The sequence below is a fragment of the Ricinus communis genome, chromosome 5 (assembly GCF_019578655.1).
Source record: "Ricinus communis isolate WT05 ecotype wild-type chromosome 5, ASM1957865v1, whole genome shotgun sequence".
NCBI classification, from domain to species: domain Eukaryota; kingdom Viridiplantae; phylum Streptophyta; class Magnoliopsida; order Malpighiales; family Euphorbiaceae; genus Ricinus; species Ricinus communis.
In genome coordinates this window covers 6,164,496-6,181,006 of record NC_063260.1, presented here as the reverse complement: position 1 = coordinate 6,181,006, position 16,511 = coordinate 6,164,496, and the positions used below count along the sequence as shown (strand labels likewise).

The window sequence follows — 16,511 nt, the reverse complement described above, 5'->3', positions numbered from 1 at the left end:
ATGGCTTCCCTTGTCTCAGTGATGGTACAACACCAACTACCATTTATCTACTCACACTACTCCATTCGAAAGTGTGTATGGAATTCCACCTCAATTAGATGTTCCTTACTTCTTTGGTGATTCTCGAGTTACTGTAGTGGATCAAGGCCTCAAAGGTAGGGAGCTAGCTTTGAAAATTATGAAGCATCACTTTAGTAAGGCATGGAATAGAATTAAACATCAAGTTGATGCCCATTGTACTGAGAGATCATTTTACATAGGTGACTGGGTGTATGTTAAGTTGCAGCCTTAAATGCAATAAGGTGTGGTCCTTCAACTTAACCATAACATTGTGGATAAGTAGGGATAGTTGCATACATGCTTAATATACTGTCCAACTCTAGCATCCATCCAGTGTTATATGTCTCTCAGCTCAAGAAGACAATTGCTCCAGTTGTAGTTCCCTCTCTTTAGCTGCCAATTCCTCTTGTTGTGCCACCAGTTCAAGTTGCAATATTTGATAGAAAAATGGTCAAGAGGGGTGATCGAGCTGCTACTAAAGTTTTAATCCAATAATCAGACATGATTCGAGAAGAAGCTAAATGAGAATTTTTATTTGATATTGAGCAGTGGTTCCCTCAAGTTAATCTTGTGGACAATGTTTCTTTAAAGGAAAATGATTGATATATGGCAAATGTCTTATGGTTGTCATTTTACTACTAGTCATAATATTGTTTAGTCGTTAATGTTAGTTATTAGTTGTTTGTTATGAGAGACATGTGTATAGTACTCTTTAATTTTTTTTTTTAGCTGTAATTTTATTAGATTGTTTGAGCTGATATTAAGAATAGAGATTGCAATAGTATATTGCAGCTTAGTGCCAATGTAAATGGTGTAAAGTTATTATTGAGTAATCATTTCTTCTTTTAGATTATCTCTCTCTCTCTCCCTTCTCTTTCTTTTTCTTCTAATACGTAGCAACCAAATAGTCACCATTAACGTTTTGATTTTGTTATTCTATTATATTTATCTTTCTTTTAAGTTTTATTGTGTTTAGTCTGTATATGTAATATTTGTTTCAGAGCTCTAGTGTCTTGAAGATTATTTATCAACTATCATTTATACAAATATTTAACTTGTCTTATCTGATGGTTCAAATTATTTCTATGTATTTTTTTTTTATTGAAGTTTTTAAATAGAAAAATTTTGTAATAATCATCTATCTTCGGAAGTTTGAGCTTTATCTTAATATATACTATGCATACATAGAAGAAAATAGAAAAAGAAAAGAGAAAAGAATAAAAAAGAATATTAAAATATTTTAAAAGAAAAAAAAATAAAAAAAATACTCATGTCCGTTTCTTTTATAAAAGTCAAAATTAATTACACCTTAATTTAGAATGTAAAAAATTTCAATTCATAAAAAAATTACTAATTTAATTAATTATTATTTTAATTTCTATGATTTCAATAAAAAATAAAAAATAAAAATTTTAATTAATTTTTATATTTTTTCTTTAATAATTATTTATTATATAACTAAATATAAATTAATAAATATTTATTTCTTTTACTTTTCTTTTAAAATACTTTCCGCTTCCCTTCCACCATTATTGCCATGCATAGCATTAAGTTTGTTCTCTCCGGTATTAATGTTCACCGACAATTTAAGATAGAAATCTAAAGTCCGCACCGTCATTTTTCTTTCTCTTGCGAGAGATTTTAAACTTCTTAGACTTGTTCTCATTTGTAAGAAGTTGTACCTTAAAGATTCTCTTTTCTTTTCTTTTTCGTGTACTCTGATTTTACGAATGAAATTTTATTCAATAAAATAAAAAAATTAAAATCTGCTAGCTTGCCAGCCGTAGAAAGTAGGTGAAGTGTGCCTCCTTTTTTTTATTTATTTTGAAAGGAGGTAAGTGTATACTTAATTCCAAGATTACTGAATAAAAAAACAGCTTGGCTAAGCAATGAAGGGGAATTTGACCACATTTTAAATACTATTGGAACATAAAGAAAAAAGAAAAATCCCTTTGAATACAAGTATTATAAAAATTGTACTATAGCTAGATGCTGTCATTGCCATATTGGATTAACTTATATATACTCATTATTTTTATCAGTCTTGAAAATCAGTAAGTGTCAGAGTTGGTGCATTTTGCACCACTTTCTATAATAAATCTTCTCTCTCTCTCCCTCCCTCTCTCTCTCTACTGAGACAAAGAGGAGCTTTTAGAGCAAGAAAAGAAGAGAAAGGAAAGGAAAGGAAAGGAAGGGAAAGAAATGGGAGCAGCTGATTTGTCAAGTTCAAAACTAATTTTGCTACTCATCATTTATTTCATTACATTCTCTTCTTTTGCTTCCTTTGGATTTGCAGCTACTGCTAAGCTTCATCCAGCCGAAGGTAACTAAAATTGCCAAAGAAACACAGAATAATAGCAGCTCTCAACTATAAGTTTCCTTCTTTTGGTATTTTATACTCAAAATGGTTTCTCTCTTCATTGTTCCTTAATTTGTTAGTTGAATATGAATTCAGTCTTGAAGCTTAGTTGAATATGTCAGTGATTTCCCATCTGGGTATTCAAGATTGTGGAATTTTTTTCTTTTTTGGTTGCAGTGCAGGCATTGAAAGATATAGCAAAGAAAATAGGGAAGAAAGATTGGGATTTTGGGAAGGATCCATGCAGTGGAGAAGGGAATTGGAATGTTTTGGATGAAAGGAAAGGATTTGAAAGCAATATTACTTGTAATTGCAGTTTCAATAACAATTCCACTTGCCATATAGTAAGCATGTATGTATACACACTCTTCTTTAATTCCTTTTTCTTTTTACTCATGTTTTCTTGTTTTGTTCCAATTTGTTCCAATATTTCTTTTTTTTTTTTTAAATGATGTGATCATAATTTGATAGGCAGGGGGTGGAAGTGAAATAAATATTTTAAGGGTCAAAATTAGACTATATTATTATGATGGAAATTATTTTTTTTTAGTAGAAATAAGGAGGGCTAAAGTAAAAATGTGAAGACTTTAAGGGGCTAATATTTTTTTTTCTTAAACAAAGTACCTCAAAATTATAGATTAACGTTTTTAATCTCAAAAACTTTGAAAGGGATGGGCCCCACACCCTTTGCACCTAGTTTTGCCCCTGGTGATTTTAAAATATTCCTGTTAAGAGAGAAAGGGTATATAGTACATATAACATGATTATGCAGGTAAGTATTTATCATTTACCTATTATTTTATTTATTTATTTTAGGAAGGGCAAATTTGGGGGATACAAAAGAACATGGTTGTGCTGATTAGGAACAGCATGTGGGTTTTTGAATAAATGGCTATACTTAAGTTATTGCTTTATTTGAGTAGAAGGGAACAGGGTCACTTCCTTTGTGGGCCCACCAGATATTTGGAGTTGAAATATTATTTATTTATTGTTGTTATTAATGTGGGTTTGAGATAGAATTTCATCTTTGTAAAATTAGTGGTTAGGCATGAGTTAGAGGTTATCATGTCTCTATTACTCAATAAGCTCATGATTGATAATTTAAAAAAATGTACTGATCATGTAGTGGACTTAATTATTTTTAGACTTTGGGAGCTTGTCCAAATAAATAAATAAAAATATTTACAAATCATTATATGTTAATTCCTACTTTCTTTACATATAATATTTGATTAGTATTTTACCAAATTAGACTCAAATGGATAAATAAATTCATCAACAATTCGATTAGGACCACTAGTTGTGTAATGATTTGACTCATTGTTGACTCTTGCAAAGAGTGCCAAATCATCACTCACGAACAACTATTAAATCCAGAAAATTATTATTCTTATGAATTATTACTGAAAATTGAATTTAGAATATTATAGAGAATTATATTACTAATTAAATTATATCTAATTAGTAATATCTATTATATACTCGAAAAGTCTAATTTCAGTGATAAGAGCATTTATTATTTTTGAAAATAAAATTCTTAAAGCCTTCTATTAACAAAAGAATAGTAATAGTTTTTTCTTTTTTCTTTTAAACATGCCCGTGGGGGTGACAATTAATTTGGCTGATAGGTTAATCAGTTTATTTGTTAATAAACATTTGGCTCTTTTATGGTAAATAAAAAAATAATTTGTCAAAGAGAAGCATCTATCAAATAAACTAAAAGGAAAGAAAGATTAGTCGGTGGTGGAATAACGCGTAAATTAGACTTTGTGGAGTAGTTGACTTCTTCTTTCACAGTAAATGCAACAAATAATTTTCCAATTCTGCAGGTCCTTAAAAATTACAATTCAGTAATGCATTCTTTTAAATAAAATAAAAAATTAAAAAATATACTATGAACTTTTTGAAATTATTGTTTTAGTTCCAACAGTTTATTATTAATTTTTGTCTTGAATTGTGAAGAGAAGATATTACCTTCAGTCCTTATAATATTTTAAAAGCACAACATACTTTAATTCTTTTAAAAATATTTAATAATTCCAAATTAAGTATAAAGTTTGAATTATTTGTGTACCAATTAATTATTTAGTCCTTGAGATTGTATAACTGGTCTTTTATATGTTTTAGTTCACATTCTTACACTGCACAAGACTGAAACTGAAACTGAAATCTTTTTCTGCTATAATGTTATCTTGTCTATAGCTATTATAAAAGAGGGCAATTGGCTATATATATAAATAAGCTTAGTTCAGTAGCAATGGCCAGTAGTTGTCATTATGCGTTTTCATAACTTGTTTAAAGTATGTGCTTCTCAATCTAAATGATCTCTTTAGCTAATGATGTTGATAGGAAATAGAGCTTTTTTCTTTTCTTTGAAAGTCTGCTTAAATGAGCTTATGGATGAGCAATGTACTTTTCTGTTAACATTTCTAATGGTTAGTATTACATGAAAATATAATGATTGGGCTCCAAATGAGGTTACAACTAGTAGCTTCATAGTTCTGAATACGTATAGGAAAGTTTGGAGTTATCATATATTTTGAAGAAGTTAGAAAAACTGTTTGTTCCATTGAGTTCTTGAGGATTCTTAGTTTGGTTTTGTAATTTTCTATGAATGTCGGCAGTGCTTTGAAGTCTCAGAATCTATCAGGAATTGTCCCACCAGACTTTTCCAAGCTGCATTACATCGAACTACTGTGAGCATATCTGAAACATTTCTTAAAAAGATTCAATTTCTGAGTTATTTTTAGATTTATAAATGCCTTGGCATAGACATCATTCCCATGTTGGTTAACCTTCCACTTAATTGTCAAACAGGGACCTCAGTCGCAACTGCCTCACTGGTTCTATACCTTCCCAATGGGCTACTATGCGCTTAGTCGATCTGTAAGGATCTTAGCCTGTTTCATCTATTTAAACAATGGTAATTGATCTCAAATTATATTCTTTCTTGCAGCTCTTTTATGGGGAATCAATTGTCTGGTCCATTTCCAAAAGCTCTCACCAACATCACAACCCTTAAGAACCTGTACGTTCATTTATCTTTTCTCTGTCCTCATTCTAATCTTTAATGACCATTAAAACTGGTTATGGACTGGTACTGGTGTTCGGCTGGGGGTCTATTTACTCTTTTAGCATCTCCAAGTGTGTGCAGACCAGCTACTTTTTAAAGGTTAAATAAACTAATGTACCAAGTGAATCACACTAATAGACTGGGAGTCTCTCAAAAGAATAAAAGAACTCCAAAATTATTTAATAGTTTTAGCTGAGGAAGCGAATGGGTGAAAATGACATGTATGATATAATGATACATGTATGTTATTCAGATTGTTTTGCATGAAGTGAGTTCAGCACATTCATTTTGCAGGAGCATTGAGGGAAATAATTTTTCAGGGCCCATTCCTCCAGAAATTGGAAAGCTGATCAATTTAGAGAAACTGTAATTTCTTATCTTCTTCAGACTCATTGATTCTTGATCTTGTGCTGTCAGATTTTGCTTTGCTATTGTTAATGTTATAATCATTGTCATCTTTTCTTCAGTACCCTCTCATCAAATGCATTCACAGGAAAATTACCTAGAGAACTTGCCAAGTTGGTCAACTTGACTGATATGTAAGTAGAAGTTTTTTCTGTATCTTTTTAGTTGAAGTGACATGGGATGAACCACATAAATAACATATATATGACCTTTTTATTGTCTGTGCTTTGAATTGTATTTGACAGAGAAATTAAGTCAGATTAGTAACCAGCATTTTAATTTGATGGAATTTCACATATAGTGTGCAATATTTTTTTTTGGTGTGCATATATCTAGAGTTAATATAAAGCGTACCGAGCAGGACCCTTACAAGTGGTGTATGCAATATTTTAATACTCTCAATGTTATTAGAATTCCTTCAATCAGTGTCTTCAAATTTTCAATTTTCTTCTATGGTTTACTTGCAATCTACTAGATTATAATACTTCCTGAAACAACATTTAAGTCTTTCCTTTGACACCATTTAGGAGAATAAGTGATGCTAATTTCTCGGGGCAGATACCTGATTTCATCAGTAGATGGAAACAAATACAAAAACTGTGAGTTTTCTGAAGCTTTTTTTTTTTTTCACTTTGCTCTTATTTGGAGATAATTAAAATATTCTTAAATTTTAATTTTCTTACAGGCATATACAGGGTAGCTCGCTTGAGGGACCTATACCTTCTAGCATTTCTGGCTTGACACGCCTAAGTGATCTGTATGCTATTTTGCTGGCTTAATATAATTTTTAATCATGGACGAGGAGTTCGTTAAGGTTATGATTTTGCTTTTCTATGGTTTACAGGCGGATCAGTGACCTGAAAGGCCAAAGTTCAAGTTTCCCACATTTGGATAATATGGAGTCCATGAAAACACTGTAAGTTAGAGATATTCTTATCGAAAACATTCTTATTCTTGTACTATTTCCTTCGGTGTTCTTGTGGTGTAGTTAATAAATATGTACATCAATTGTCAAATGCAGGATACTTAGGAAGTGCTTACTGTCTGGAAAGATCCCAGAATATATAGGGCACATGAAAAAGCTGAAAAATCTGTAAGTGATGAAAGGCTTTAATGAGTCCTTAAGAGTGGATGATGCAATTTGCTTCTATTGTTTACTTACTTGAATAAAAGCTCTTCTAAATCCTTGCTGTACTATTAGAAGTTTTACTGATTTTAAAATAGTTGACCATCTGTTTTCTTTACCAATGCAGAGATCTCAGCTTCAATAACCTGACTGGAGAAATTCCTGCAACATTTTCCCATTTGGCGAAAGTAGATTTTATGTAAGTGAATGTCCCAAGTAAATGGCATAAATATTTTCCTGTATGCTCTTGAGTTAACATTACAATTGCTATTTATTGTTTTCTTAGGTACTTGACGGGAAACAAGCTCACAGGACCTATACCTGAGTGGGTGCTTGAGAGGAACAAGAATGTGTATGTTTATTTCCTTTACATTTATTTTCAAGCTTAAATTTTCACTTCTCCCCAGCATAGTCCTGTTCCAACAACAATCACGCAATGCTTCTTTTTCAAAACATTTGCTTCTCAAGCACCTTAAATATGCGATCGTAAAGACGTGAAAATGGTGTCAGATAATTGAATATAAACATGGTAATTGTGATGTCAAATTAAGCACACACTGACATTGAAAATTGTATGAATATAGTGTTTGCTACAGCTAAACATTTGGATTCTATAGATCATAAATGTTGATGCTTTTCCGGGGTTCTTCTGTAGGGATATTTCTGATAACAACTTCACTTGGGATAGTTCAAGCCAAATTGAATGCCCTCGAGGGAGTGTGTGAGTATAATAAAAATGTCTTCATATTCTTCTTTATCCTTTGATCTTATTCCTTATTTATCAGAAACTTACTGAAGCGTTTCCTATTTTTGCAGGAACTTAGTGGAGAGTTACTCTTCATCTACAAACAAATTGTAAGAATCTTGTGTGCGCTATATCAAATGTTTGCACCTGAAAAAGAAACTGTTATTGCCCATTTCTATTTTCCTTTTCCCTTTAGATATTCGCTTTTGAAGTCCTATATAATTTCAGCTGATGGAGAGTACTTGATATCACTTTTTCGTTTGTCACAGAAGTAAAGTCCATTCATGCCTGAAACAGAACTTTCCATGTTCAAGTAAACCAAGTGAGTAAATAGTGTTCATAAGGTTATGCATATACATATACAAAATGCACTGCATTTGTTAACTGGCAAAGTCAGTTTATTATTGGAATTAGGGAGGAGAAAGGACTTGAATTGGAGTAGTTGAATCTTTACATACCTTAATTCTCTACCTTATCCTCAGGCGTGAATACTAAATTAATACAAGTAGATTTGTGGGTTTGACTTGATATTTCTTAAATTCTCATTGAAGAATAATGGTAATTTTCAATTGAGGAATCTCCAAGTATTTTTAACATCATTTGATTGTAATATAAAATGCTCTTTGACCATGCATAGTCCAGGAATGATTGAACTGCAGGACATAATTACGATTTTACTCATTAATAATATTCAATTGCTGAAGAAATGGGAATTCAGGATTTGGTTTAATCATGTTTATCAATGCTGAGAAACTAAATTAAGCAGGAAAGAGGGGAAATTGGGCTAAAAAAGCTAGCTAGTCTACAGTTAAACTGGATAGATCCTGTTAGCTCTCATTTGATTAAAATAGTTTTTCCACTTTGACTTCATTTCATCTTTGTCTGACAAATATTTATGCATCTTAATTCTTATTTTTATTGTCATTTTGTTATCAGATAATTATGCCTTGCATATAAATTGTGGAGGCAAAGAGATAATTGCTGGTAGTAACATCACATATAATGCTGATTTGGAAGCAAGAGGTGCTTCCATGTATTACTCAAGTCAGAACTGGGCATTTAGCAGCACTGGGAATTTCATGGACAATGACATTGATGCTGATCCCTATATTCAGATCAACACTTCTGCTATATCCAATGTCTCTGCTCTTGATGCACAACTATATAAAACGGCCCGCGTTTCTCCTCTCTCTCTCAGCTACTATGGACTTTGCCTCATAAATGGAAATTATACTGTAAAGCTTCATTTTGCAGAGATTGTCTTCACTGATGACAATACATTCAATAGTCTTGGGAAGCGTATATTTGATGTGTACATCCAGGTAACTAAATTTCATTGTCAAAGTATGAACTTTTCATCCATAGATGTTTATTAGTTACGACTTGTACATATGCAGGAAAAGTTGGTTTTGAAAGATTTTAACATTGCAGAAGAGGCTGGTGGCACTGGTAGGCCTATTGTAAAGATGTTTACTGTGGCTGTAACGAGCCATACATTAAAGATTCACTTTTATTGGGCTGGAAGAGGGACAACAGGCATACCAGTTAGAGGAATTTATGGGCCTCTTATATCAGCTATATCAGTAGATCCGAGTAAGTGCAACTGAAGTTTCTTCTGGTTTTACTATTTTTGCACTCAAATAGCCTGAGCTTGAAAATGTCTAAAGATTATCTGGACCAGTAATGTCCCGTCTCACAACCTACATTGGTAGCATGAAAATTGCCATACTAGAGATGCTTTGCATCTTGTGATATATTCTAATGAGGTCTTTTTTTTTTCTCTCAGATACTATATTTGTGATATTCATTTTATATCCATTGTGTGATGTGCCCATAGAAGTGTAACGAAATCTCACTAATAATTTCCTTTCTATTCTTTTTTCCCCATTAGAACCTCACTATCTACTTTTTGTTCGCATAGTCAGTAAATAGCATAGTTAGCAGGTATATACCCTCATGTTTGGAATTTCCTGATGACAATTTACTTTCAGCAAGGTGTGCTGAATATGCTGACTGTAGACTGGTTTAGAAAGAACACAAGGGACAACTAGTGATGACATCTTAATCATGACTTTAGCAATTCTAAAAATCAGCTCTTACCTCTAGGTGAACTTTGTGTTACTATCTCCATAAGATTCATTGATCAGCAGTAGTTCATCTTCTTTCACAGACTTCAAACCACCTTCAGATAATGACAAAAAGAATGTCATCATAGTGGCTACCACTGTGTCTGCAGCAGTATTTCTTGTCCTTCTGATCCTGGGCATCATGTGGAGGAAAGGCTGCCTAGGAGACAATGTATCTGCAGATAAAGGTATTAAGAATTCCACTTGAACTATTTGTTTGGATGGGTAAAAGAATGAAACTTAACCGAACCCTTCCCTTCAAACTTATACCTTTCAGGTTTTCTGCTTTCTCTGAATTCTGAAAGTCTCTTTTGTACATTGCATTGCATGCTTAATTATTATTTACATGGAATTTGTGTGTCCAACATTACATAAGGTCAGTTTCTAAATTCTCAATCATTGTTAATTTTATATGTTATTGAACTTTCTTGAACCAAAAACAGTAAGAAAACCTCCTGCGAGCCAACTCCAGACAATTATGCATTGAGTGTATGTAATTGGACAATCACATGGATTCATCCAATGCAATATTTTTTCCTATCCTTTTTCAATTTAATAAAGAACCATTTCGTTTCCTCTTGGGAGCTTACGAAATAATTTGCATCCACAGTAAAATAAGTTGTAATAGCGCAGAAACACTGAAGAGAGTGGGTTAATGGGCATTTGCTTTCTTTATTTGCAAAAGATCACATGCAATAAAATGATATACTGTCTACTGACTTACAAAAGTGCCTTCTGGCAGAGCTGAGAGGTCTAGATCTCCAAACAGGAATATTCACACTAAGACAGATAAAAGCTGCCACTAAGAACTTTGATCCAGCAAACAAACTTGGTGAAGGTGGTTTTGGTTCTGTTTATAAGGTAACTTCACTATTTTCATCATTTATGTTAAATGTTCTCTCTGAAATGCAAATTTAAATAATCCTCTTTGCGTTGACATTCATAAATTGTCTCAACTCATTATTTGATAACATCTGGAAGTTGTAGGAAACAAAATTGTAAAGAAAATATTGCAGAGTTAATTTACAGAACATATGAATGTTCACCATATTATATTTGAATTGCAAGTTTCAGTTTTGTCTTAAAGTGTTTCAGACAGGCTACAACTCCAAGAAAAATGGATTAAGGGCCTTCTGGATTTATCTCTAAATTAAGATTAGATTCCCCAAAGCATTTTTGGCATATAAAGTTATTTGTCAGTATGAATCTGAATAAAAACCAGAAGTGAATCAGAGAAAAGCAGAAGTATCATGTTCAGCTGAAAATATGCAGTCAACTAACAATTCCAGATTGGAACTTATATAACTATTGAATGCAGGGTCTACTATCAGATGGAACTATAATTGCGGTTAAGCAGCTCTCCTCAAAGTCTAAGCAAGGGAACCGTGAATTCGTGAATGAAATTGGGATGATCTCTGGACTGCAACATCCAAATCTTGTAAAGTTATATGGATGCTGTGTGGAAGGGAATCAATTGTTGCTTATATATGAGTACATGGAAAATAACTGCCTGTCCCGTGCTCTTTTTGGTGAGTTTTGGACTTGTATTTAAGCAAAAATGCCTACAACTTTAAATAATAGTTTTCTTAATGCTACAGGAAAACTAATTGGCTCTTGTTTCAATTATTCACAGGGAAGAATTCAACAAGCAGGTTGAAACTGGACTGGCCAACCAGGCAGAAAATCTGTCTAGGTGTGGCTAGAGGATTGGCATACCTCCATGAAGAGTCGATAATAAAAATTGTGCACAGGGACATCAAGACAAGCAATGTGTTACTTGATAAGGATCTGAATGCCAAGATTTCAGATTTTGGCTTGGCGAAGCTAAATGAAGATGAAAACACCCACATCAGTACTCGGATTGCTGGAACTATGTAAGTTCTTGTGTAAGAATATTCTATGTTATTTTCCTTTAACTGTGGTTAAATATGAGCTCTGTATCATATTCTGTGACTTTGAATCTTGCAGTGGTTATATGGCACCCGAGTATGCAATGCGTGGCTATTTAACTAACAAAGCAGATGTTTATAGCTTTGGAGTTGTTGCATTGGAAATTGTCAGTGGAAAGAGCAACACAAATTACAGACCAAAGGAAGAATTTGTTTACCTCCTTGATTGGGTAACAAAATTGCTTCAAAACCTTTTCTCCATTTCTCCATTGGACCTTTTCTAGTTTCTTCCTTGTTTAACATGAAAAATTCGAGTATCCATCAGGATTCATTTCCTTAATTTGTATTCTATGTTTTTGCTCAGCTTCTAAGGTCGTGTTGCATTGAACTCAATATCGCATCCTGACTTGTTTGGGGTTCACTCAATTTCAGGCTTATGTTTTGCAAGAGAGAGGAAGTCTGCTGGAGTTGGTTGATCCAGAGTTAGGGTCAGCCTATTCATCAGAAGAAGCAATGGTGATGCTAAATGTAGCACTTTTATGCACCAATGCTTCCCCAACACTAAGGCCTACAATGTCTCAAGTTGTCAGTATGCTCGAAGGTCGAACTGCTGTTCAGGACCTTCTTTCTGATCCTGGATTTTCAGCCATCAACTCAAAATACAAGGCTATAAGAAATCACTTCTGGCAGAACCCAAGCCAGACACATAGCCTATCCACAAATGGTCCATACACCGATTCCTCAAATTCATATATAGACATAGAAGAGGTTGATCGAATTTTAAGAGTTAGTTTAGCAGAATCCAATTCACATCTAGAAGCAGAAGAGACTGTTAATCTTTTAAAAGTTGCTTGAGTTAGCCCAAAATAGCTGTTAGTGTTGTATATCAGACTATCAGTATGTGTCTTGGGTACGCCAGAAAAATTTTCAAAGACAGGCAGGCGTTGAGCCACCAGGCCATTTGGCTCAATGGCTGTACCAACTGTCAAAAATGTATAGTAGTTGGGAAGGGCCAAGTAAATTATGGACTGTATATAATTACACGTTTACCACATTACATGAAACCAAGCAATTAAGAAAGTGTTGCTTATATTATTGATTTCATAGCCAAAGAATACCATTTATTCCTGATTCAGTTTAGCATTATTCTCATTTCTTCTTCTTTCCCATAAAATATCTGTAGTACTAAGCAAGGTCTGACTTTAAGCAATTGCCTCCTTTGAAAAGGTAATTAACTGTTACTAATAAATTTATGTCTTAGCCGCACAAACAAGTTCATTAGTTATGTTTAAGTGGCATGAAATTTAAGATGCCTATATAGGTAACGTGAATGGAATGTAGATTAATCTTTTTCCTCAATTTGACGGAGCATGTAGTTCGATAAGAGTAGGGGTGGCCACGGTTCAGGCCAGAATCGGGGGTTCACAGTTCTTTCTATTGAACTAGAAGGGAACCGCCCTTTGGGTGCTTTAGGGCCAGTTTGGAACAAGCTAGTTTCGGTTTACGGATTCGGTCCAGCTAGTTCAAGTAGACTAAATAAAATATTTTTTTTTAAAATAAGAAAAATAGAATTTGAATTTAATTTTTTTTATCAAAAATTAAAGTGTCTACCTATATCCTCTTGGAGTTTAAAGGAATCAAAACTCACAGTTCTTTCATCTATTTTTTAAGAACTTATTACCTCCTTAATTATTTCATATGCTGGAAGTTGAAGTCTCTTCACTTGTATGGTCGAATAAATATTCATTTTCTTCGTTTATAAATTTTATTTATTTATTATTATTGTTAACTTTTTGTTCATTATCATTTTTCATTCATCAAATATTTTTTAATATTATTTATATTTATTATAATTATTATTATATGTGTTATTATTAACATTTAAAAGAAGTCAATTTATTCTTAATTAAAATAATAATCAAATTATATTTTAATAAGTACTTTTATTATTTACTGTTATTAATTTTTTTAAAACTGGCAGTTCAAGATCAGGATCGCCAGTTCCAGTAAGTATTGAACCGGCCCTGAACCACCCCCTCTAGTTTCAGTTCCAGTTCGAGCCTGTTCTAGATTTGACTGGTTCTGGTTCTGAACCGGCCCGAGGCCATGTCTAGATAAGAGATCGTCATACGACTAAAACTTATGGTTCAAGTTAAAAAAGAAAAACTCATAGAGAATTAGGCACCAAAAGGTTTGAATAATATTTTATAAGAGTTGATAAAGTCTTGGTACAAACCCTAAAAAGTAAAAAGTACTTATAGTATTCTTGTCAATAATGGCAAACTTGTGAAAAGGAAACAACTTAAATAGGTATAGCCATAACTAAAATATATCGTAAAAAGCATAGTCTTCATGCATAGGACCAGCATTGAGTCATTGGATGCTCAAGGCGTTTCATTACCAGCAATTTCGCTCCCTTCTCCTTTTCCACTCAGGCCGAGTGGCAATGGACACTAGAACTGGTTCACAAGCCGGTTTATGCACTAACTCCATCAAAATTTGATGCACATTGTTGCTTTTTTGGTTTGACATGGTTCTGCTAAGTTTTCTTTTATAGATTGGTTGTAAAAGCATATTTGAAATGTTAAAATCTTTGCATTGTCAGCCTATTTGGATGGAAGTTCTTCAAGATTTTTTAGGGTTTTATAAAGTACTGAAAACCTCTGATCCTTGTTTGGGAATGAAGTACTATTTAGAAAGTAAGATTTTTGAAATGCAGGATGTGACTTATAAATTTATTAGTACTCCTCCTACCCAACTAAAAGAAAGCACGCATTTGTTTCTTTATAATATTAGCATTTGACGTAAAAGTGTTAAAAATGGGTAAAACATAGAAAGGTAAGGAAACATCTGCCAAAGAAAGAGTTTCTGTATGTCTAGAAAAGCTAAAGGTTTATAATTTTGTTTATGATAGAGTTCCACCAAGTAAAATTCTATGAGGGGAGGCACCAAGAAGGAGACTGTGGTAATTGCAGGGCTTGCAAGTGAACAACTTTACAAAATAAAGTGGAAGCTGCTATAATCATGAAACCAAATGAAACTCTTATGCCAATAATAGAAAGAGCTCTTATAAAAACTCACTTTAAAGCCCGAAATTCAGTATTCTAGCTAAGTCTGCTAACTCTCAATTTTATAGAGTGATAAGTCTAAATTATACATAGTTTATTTAGAATTTTTGGAGCTTAAATTATGTAATTCTATGTTTAATTTGATGAATATTGGAAAAAAATATCTCACTTAGATGTATTTATTAAATTTCAAGTGATTTGGAGTGAAAATGAAGCTTTTGGACCAAAACGAGAAAAAATGAAAAGTTGAAGGACCTAAATTAAATCTTGTAGTCAAGTCCCGCTACCTAGCAGGAGACACAAGCCTTCAAGCTGCTGCTAAAGGCGCGGGAGGCATCGTAGATGCGGCCCGCTAGCTAGCAGAAAATTTCAGCTTTAAGGAATATCGAACTCTAGCATTCTTTTTGAGTATTTTAGTCATTAGGAAATTGTAATTAGGATTTTCATCATGCTCTTATTTAAGGATTGATTAAGGAGGCTAGAGAGTCTCTTCGCACTCTCTAGATATTTTTCTAAACATTTTTCTTCATTTTCTTAGTGAGTTAGTTTTCGTTTTAGGAAATATTTTTCATTGTCTTCTAAGGTACTCCCTTTGAAGATTAAAGACTCTTGAAGGTTGAAGATTGAAGATCATCATCTCTATTCCGATGAAGATTATCTTGGATCTAGAGGGAGTTTCTCATTTCGTTTCTTTGACTCTATGTTTGATTCTTTGATTACCATGATCTTGGGATTTAAGATGTTAGGCTAAATTCTCTTAGGTATTTAGTTAGCTATTCTATTTTGTATGAACCTTGTTGAATCTTTTGATTAATAAATGATTTTCATTTCAATATTACTTATTAATTTCAGTTATTATTTATTTTGTGTCCACCAATATTGATGATTGGAATAAAAAAAAGTTCGAATTAAATCTTAAAAACATCATCTATGTTTTAGCCTAATATTGAAATTGGACTCTAATCATTTCATTGGTTAGAGTAGTTAGGGAAAATGAACATTACATCTCATCTATTTCTATATTCTTAATTTAATAGTCAAGCGTAATATAAAATAGATAGTGAAACTAAATACTATTTTTTTCATATAGTTTTTATAATCATTTGCATCTTTTATTTTAATTTTATTGCTTAGTGTTTTATAATTCTCAATCTCATCAAAACTTGGATTAGAGTGTTTATATTTTATTTAAGTATTGTTGATTTGATGATTAATTAGTATAATAGATTTACTACAATCGATTCATTGCGAGATCAATCTAAGAGTGTCTTTTCGCTATATTCTTATACGGTTTGTGTACTTGTGAGTATTACTTTGAGTTCATCAATTATTAAGAGCTACTTATTTTTTTAATTATATTCATTGTATTAAATCTAATTTTAAAATTTATTATAATTTTTAATTATTTTACACTTATCAAGAGAGAATGACTCACTCTTTTCTTTTTTCAAAATAGACTTAATTTGAGCTAAATACCTAAAAATTTAGACTAAAAATCAATAAATTTAAAAAAATAACTAAAATTGAGCTCGAATAATAAAATTAATAGCTAAATTGAATTTTATTTTTTTTAAAAGAACTCTATTAATTTTTGAAATCTTCATGTAGCATCTATTATTCCAAACAAAGTAATTAAAAACTCCATTTTACCTTTTCAAAC

General features: G+C 32.3%; 1 protein-coding gene across 1 annotated transcript; it reads left to right on the top strand.

Annotated features, from left to right (window-relative positions):
- The first annotated feature begins 2,090 nt into the window (after positions 1-2,090).
- On the top strand, positions 2,091-12,878 carry LOC8276592 (probable LRR receptor-like serine/threonine-protein kinase At1g07650). Its single transcript, XM_048374626.1, has 24 exons — positions 2,091-2,383; positions 2,597-2,771; positions 5,044-5,115; positions 5,237-5,305; positions 5,376-5,447; positions 5,787-5,858; positions 5,960-6,031; positions 6,425-6,496; positions 6,583-6,654; positions 6,742-6,813; positions 6,919-6,990; positions 7,151-7,222; positions 7,310-7,375; positions 7,679-7,744; positions 7,840-7,878; positions 8,038-8,090; positions 8,705-9,090; positions 9,166-9,361; positions 9,939-10,082; positions 10,637-10,755; positions 11,213-11,423; positions 11,528-11,768; positions 11,863-12,013; positions 12,216-12,878. The coding sequence occupies exons 1-24, from the start codon at positions 2,263-2,265 to the stop codon at positions 12,636-12,638; spliced, it is 3,108 nt and encodes a 1,035-aa protein (XP_048230583.1). The 5' UTR covers positions 2,091-2,262; the 3' UTR covers positions 12,639-12,878.
- Positions 12,879-16,511: the final 3,633 nt, after the last annotated feature.

What these genes read in the sequence shown, in the direction of transcription:
- LOC8276592 (XM_048374626.1), top strand. Translation starts at nt 2,263, where the DNA reads ATGGGAGCAGCTGATTTGTCAAGTTCAAAACTAATTTTGCTACTCATC. An exon ending in TGGAAACAAATACAAAAACT is followed by an intron (nt 6,497 to 6,582) that starts GTGAGTTTTCTG and finishes ATTTTCTTACAG; the next exon opens with GCATATACAGGGTAGCTCGC. An exon ending in TTGACACGCCTAAGTGATCT is followed by an intron (nt 6,655 to 6,741) that starts GTATGCTATTTT and finishes TATGGTTTACAG; the next exon opens with GCGGATCAGTGACCTGAAAG.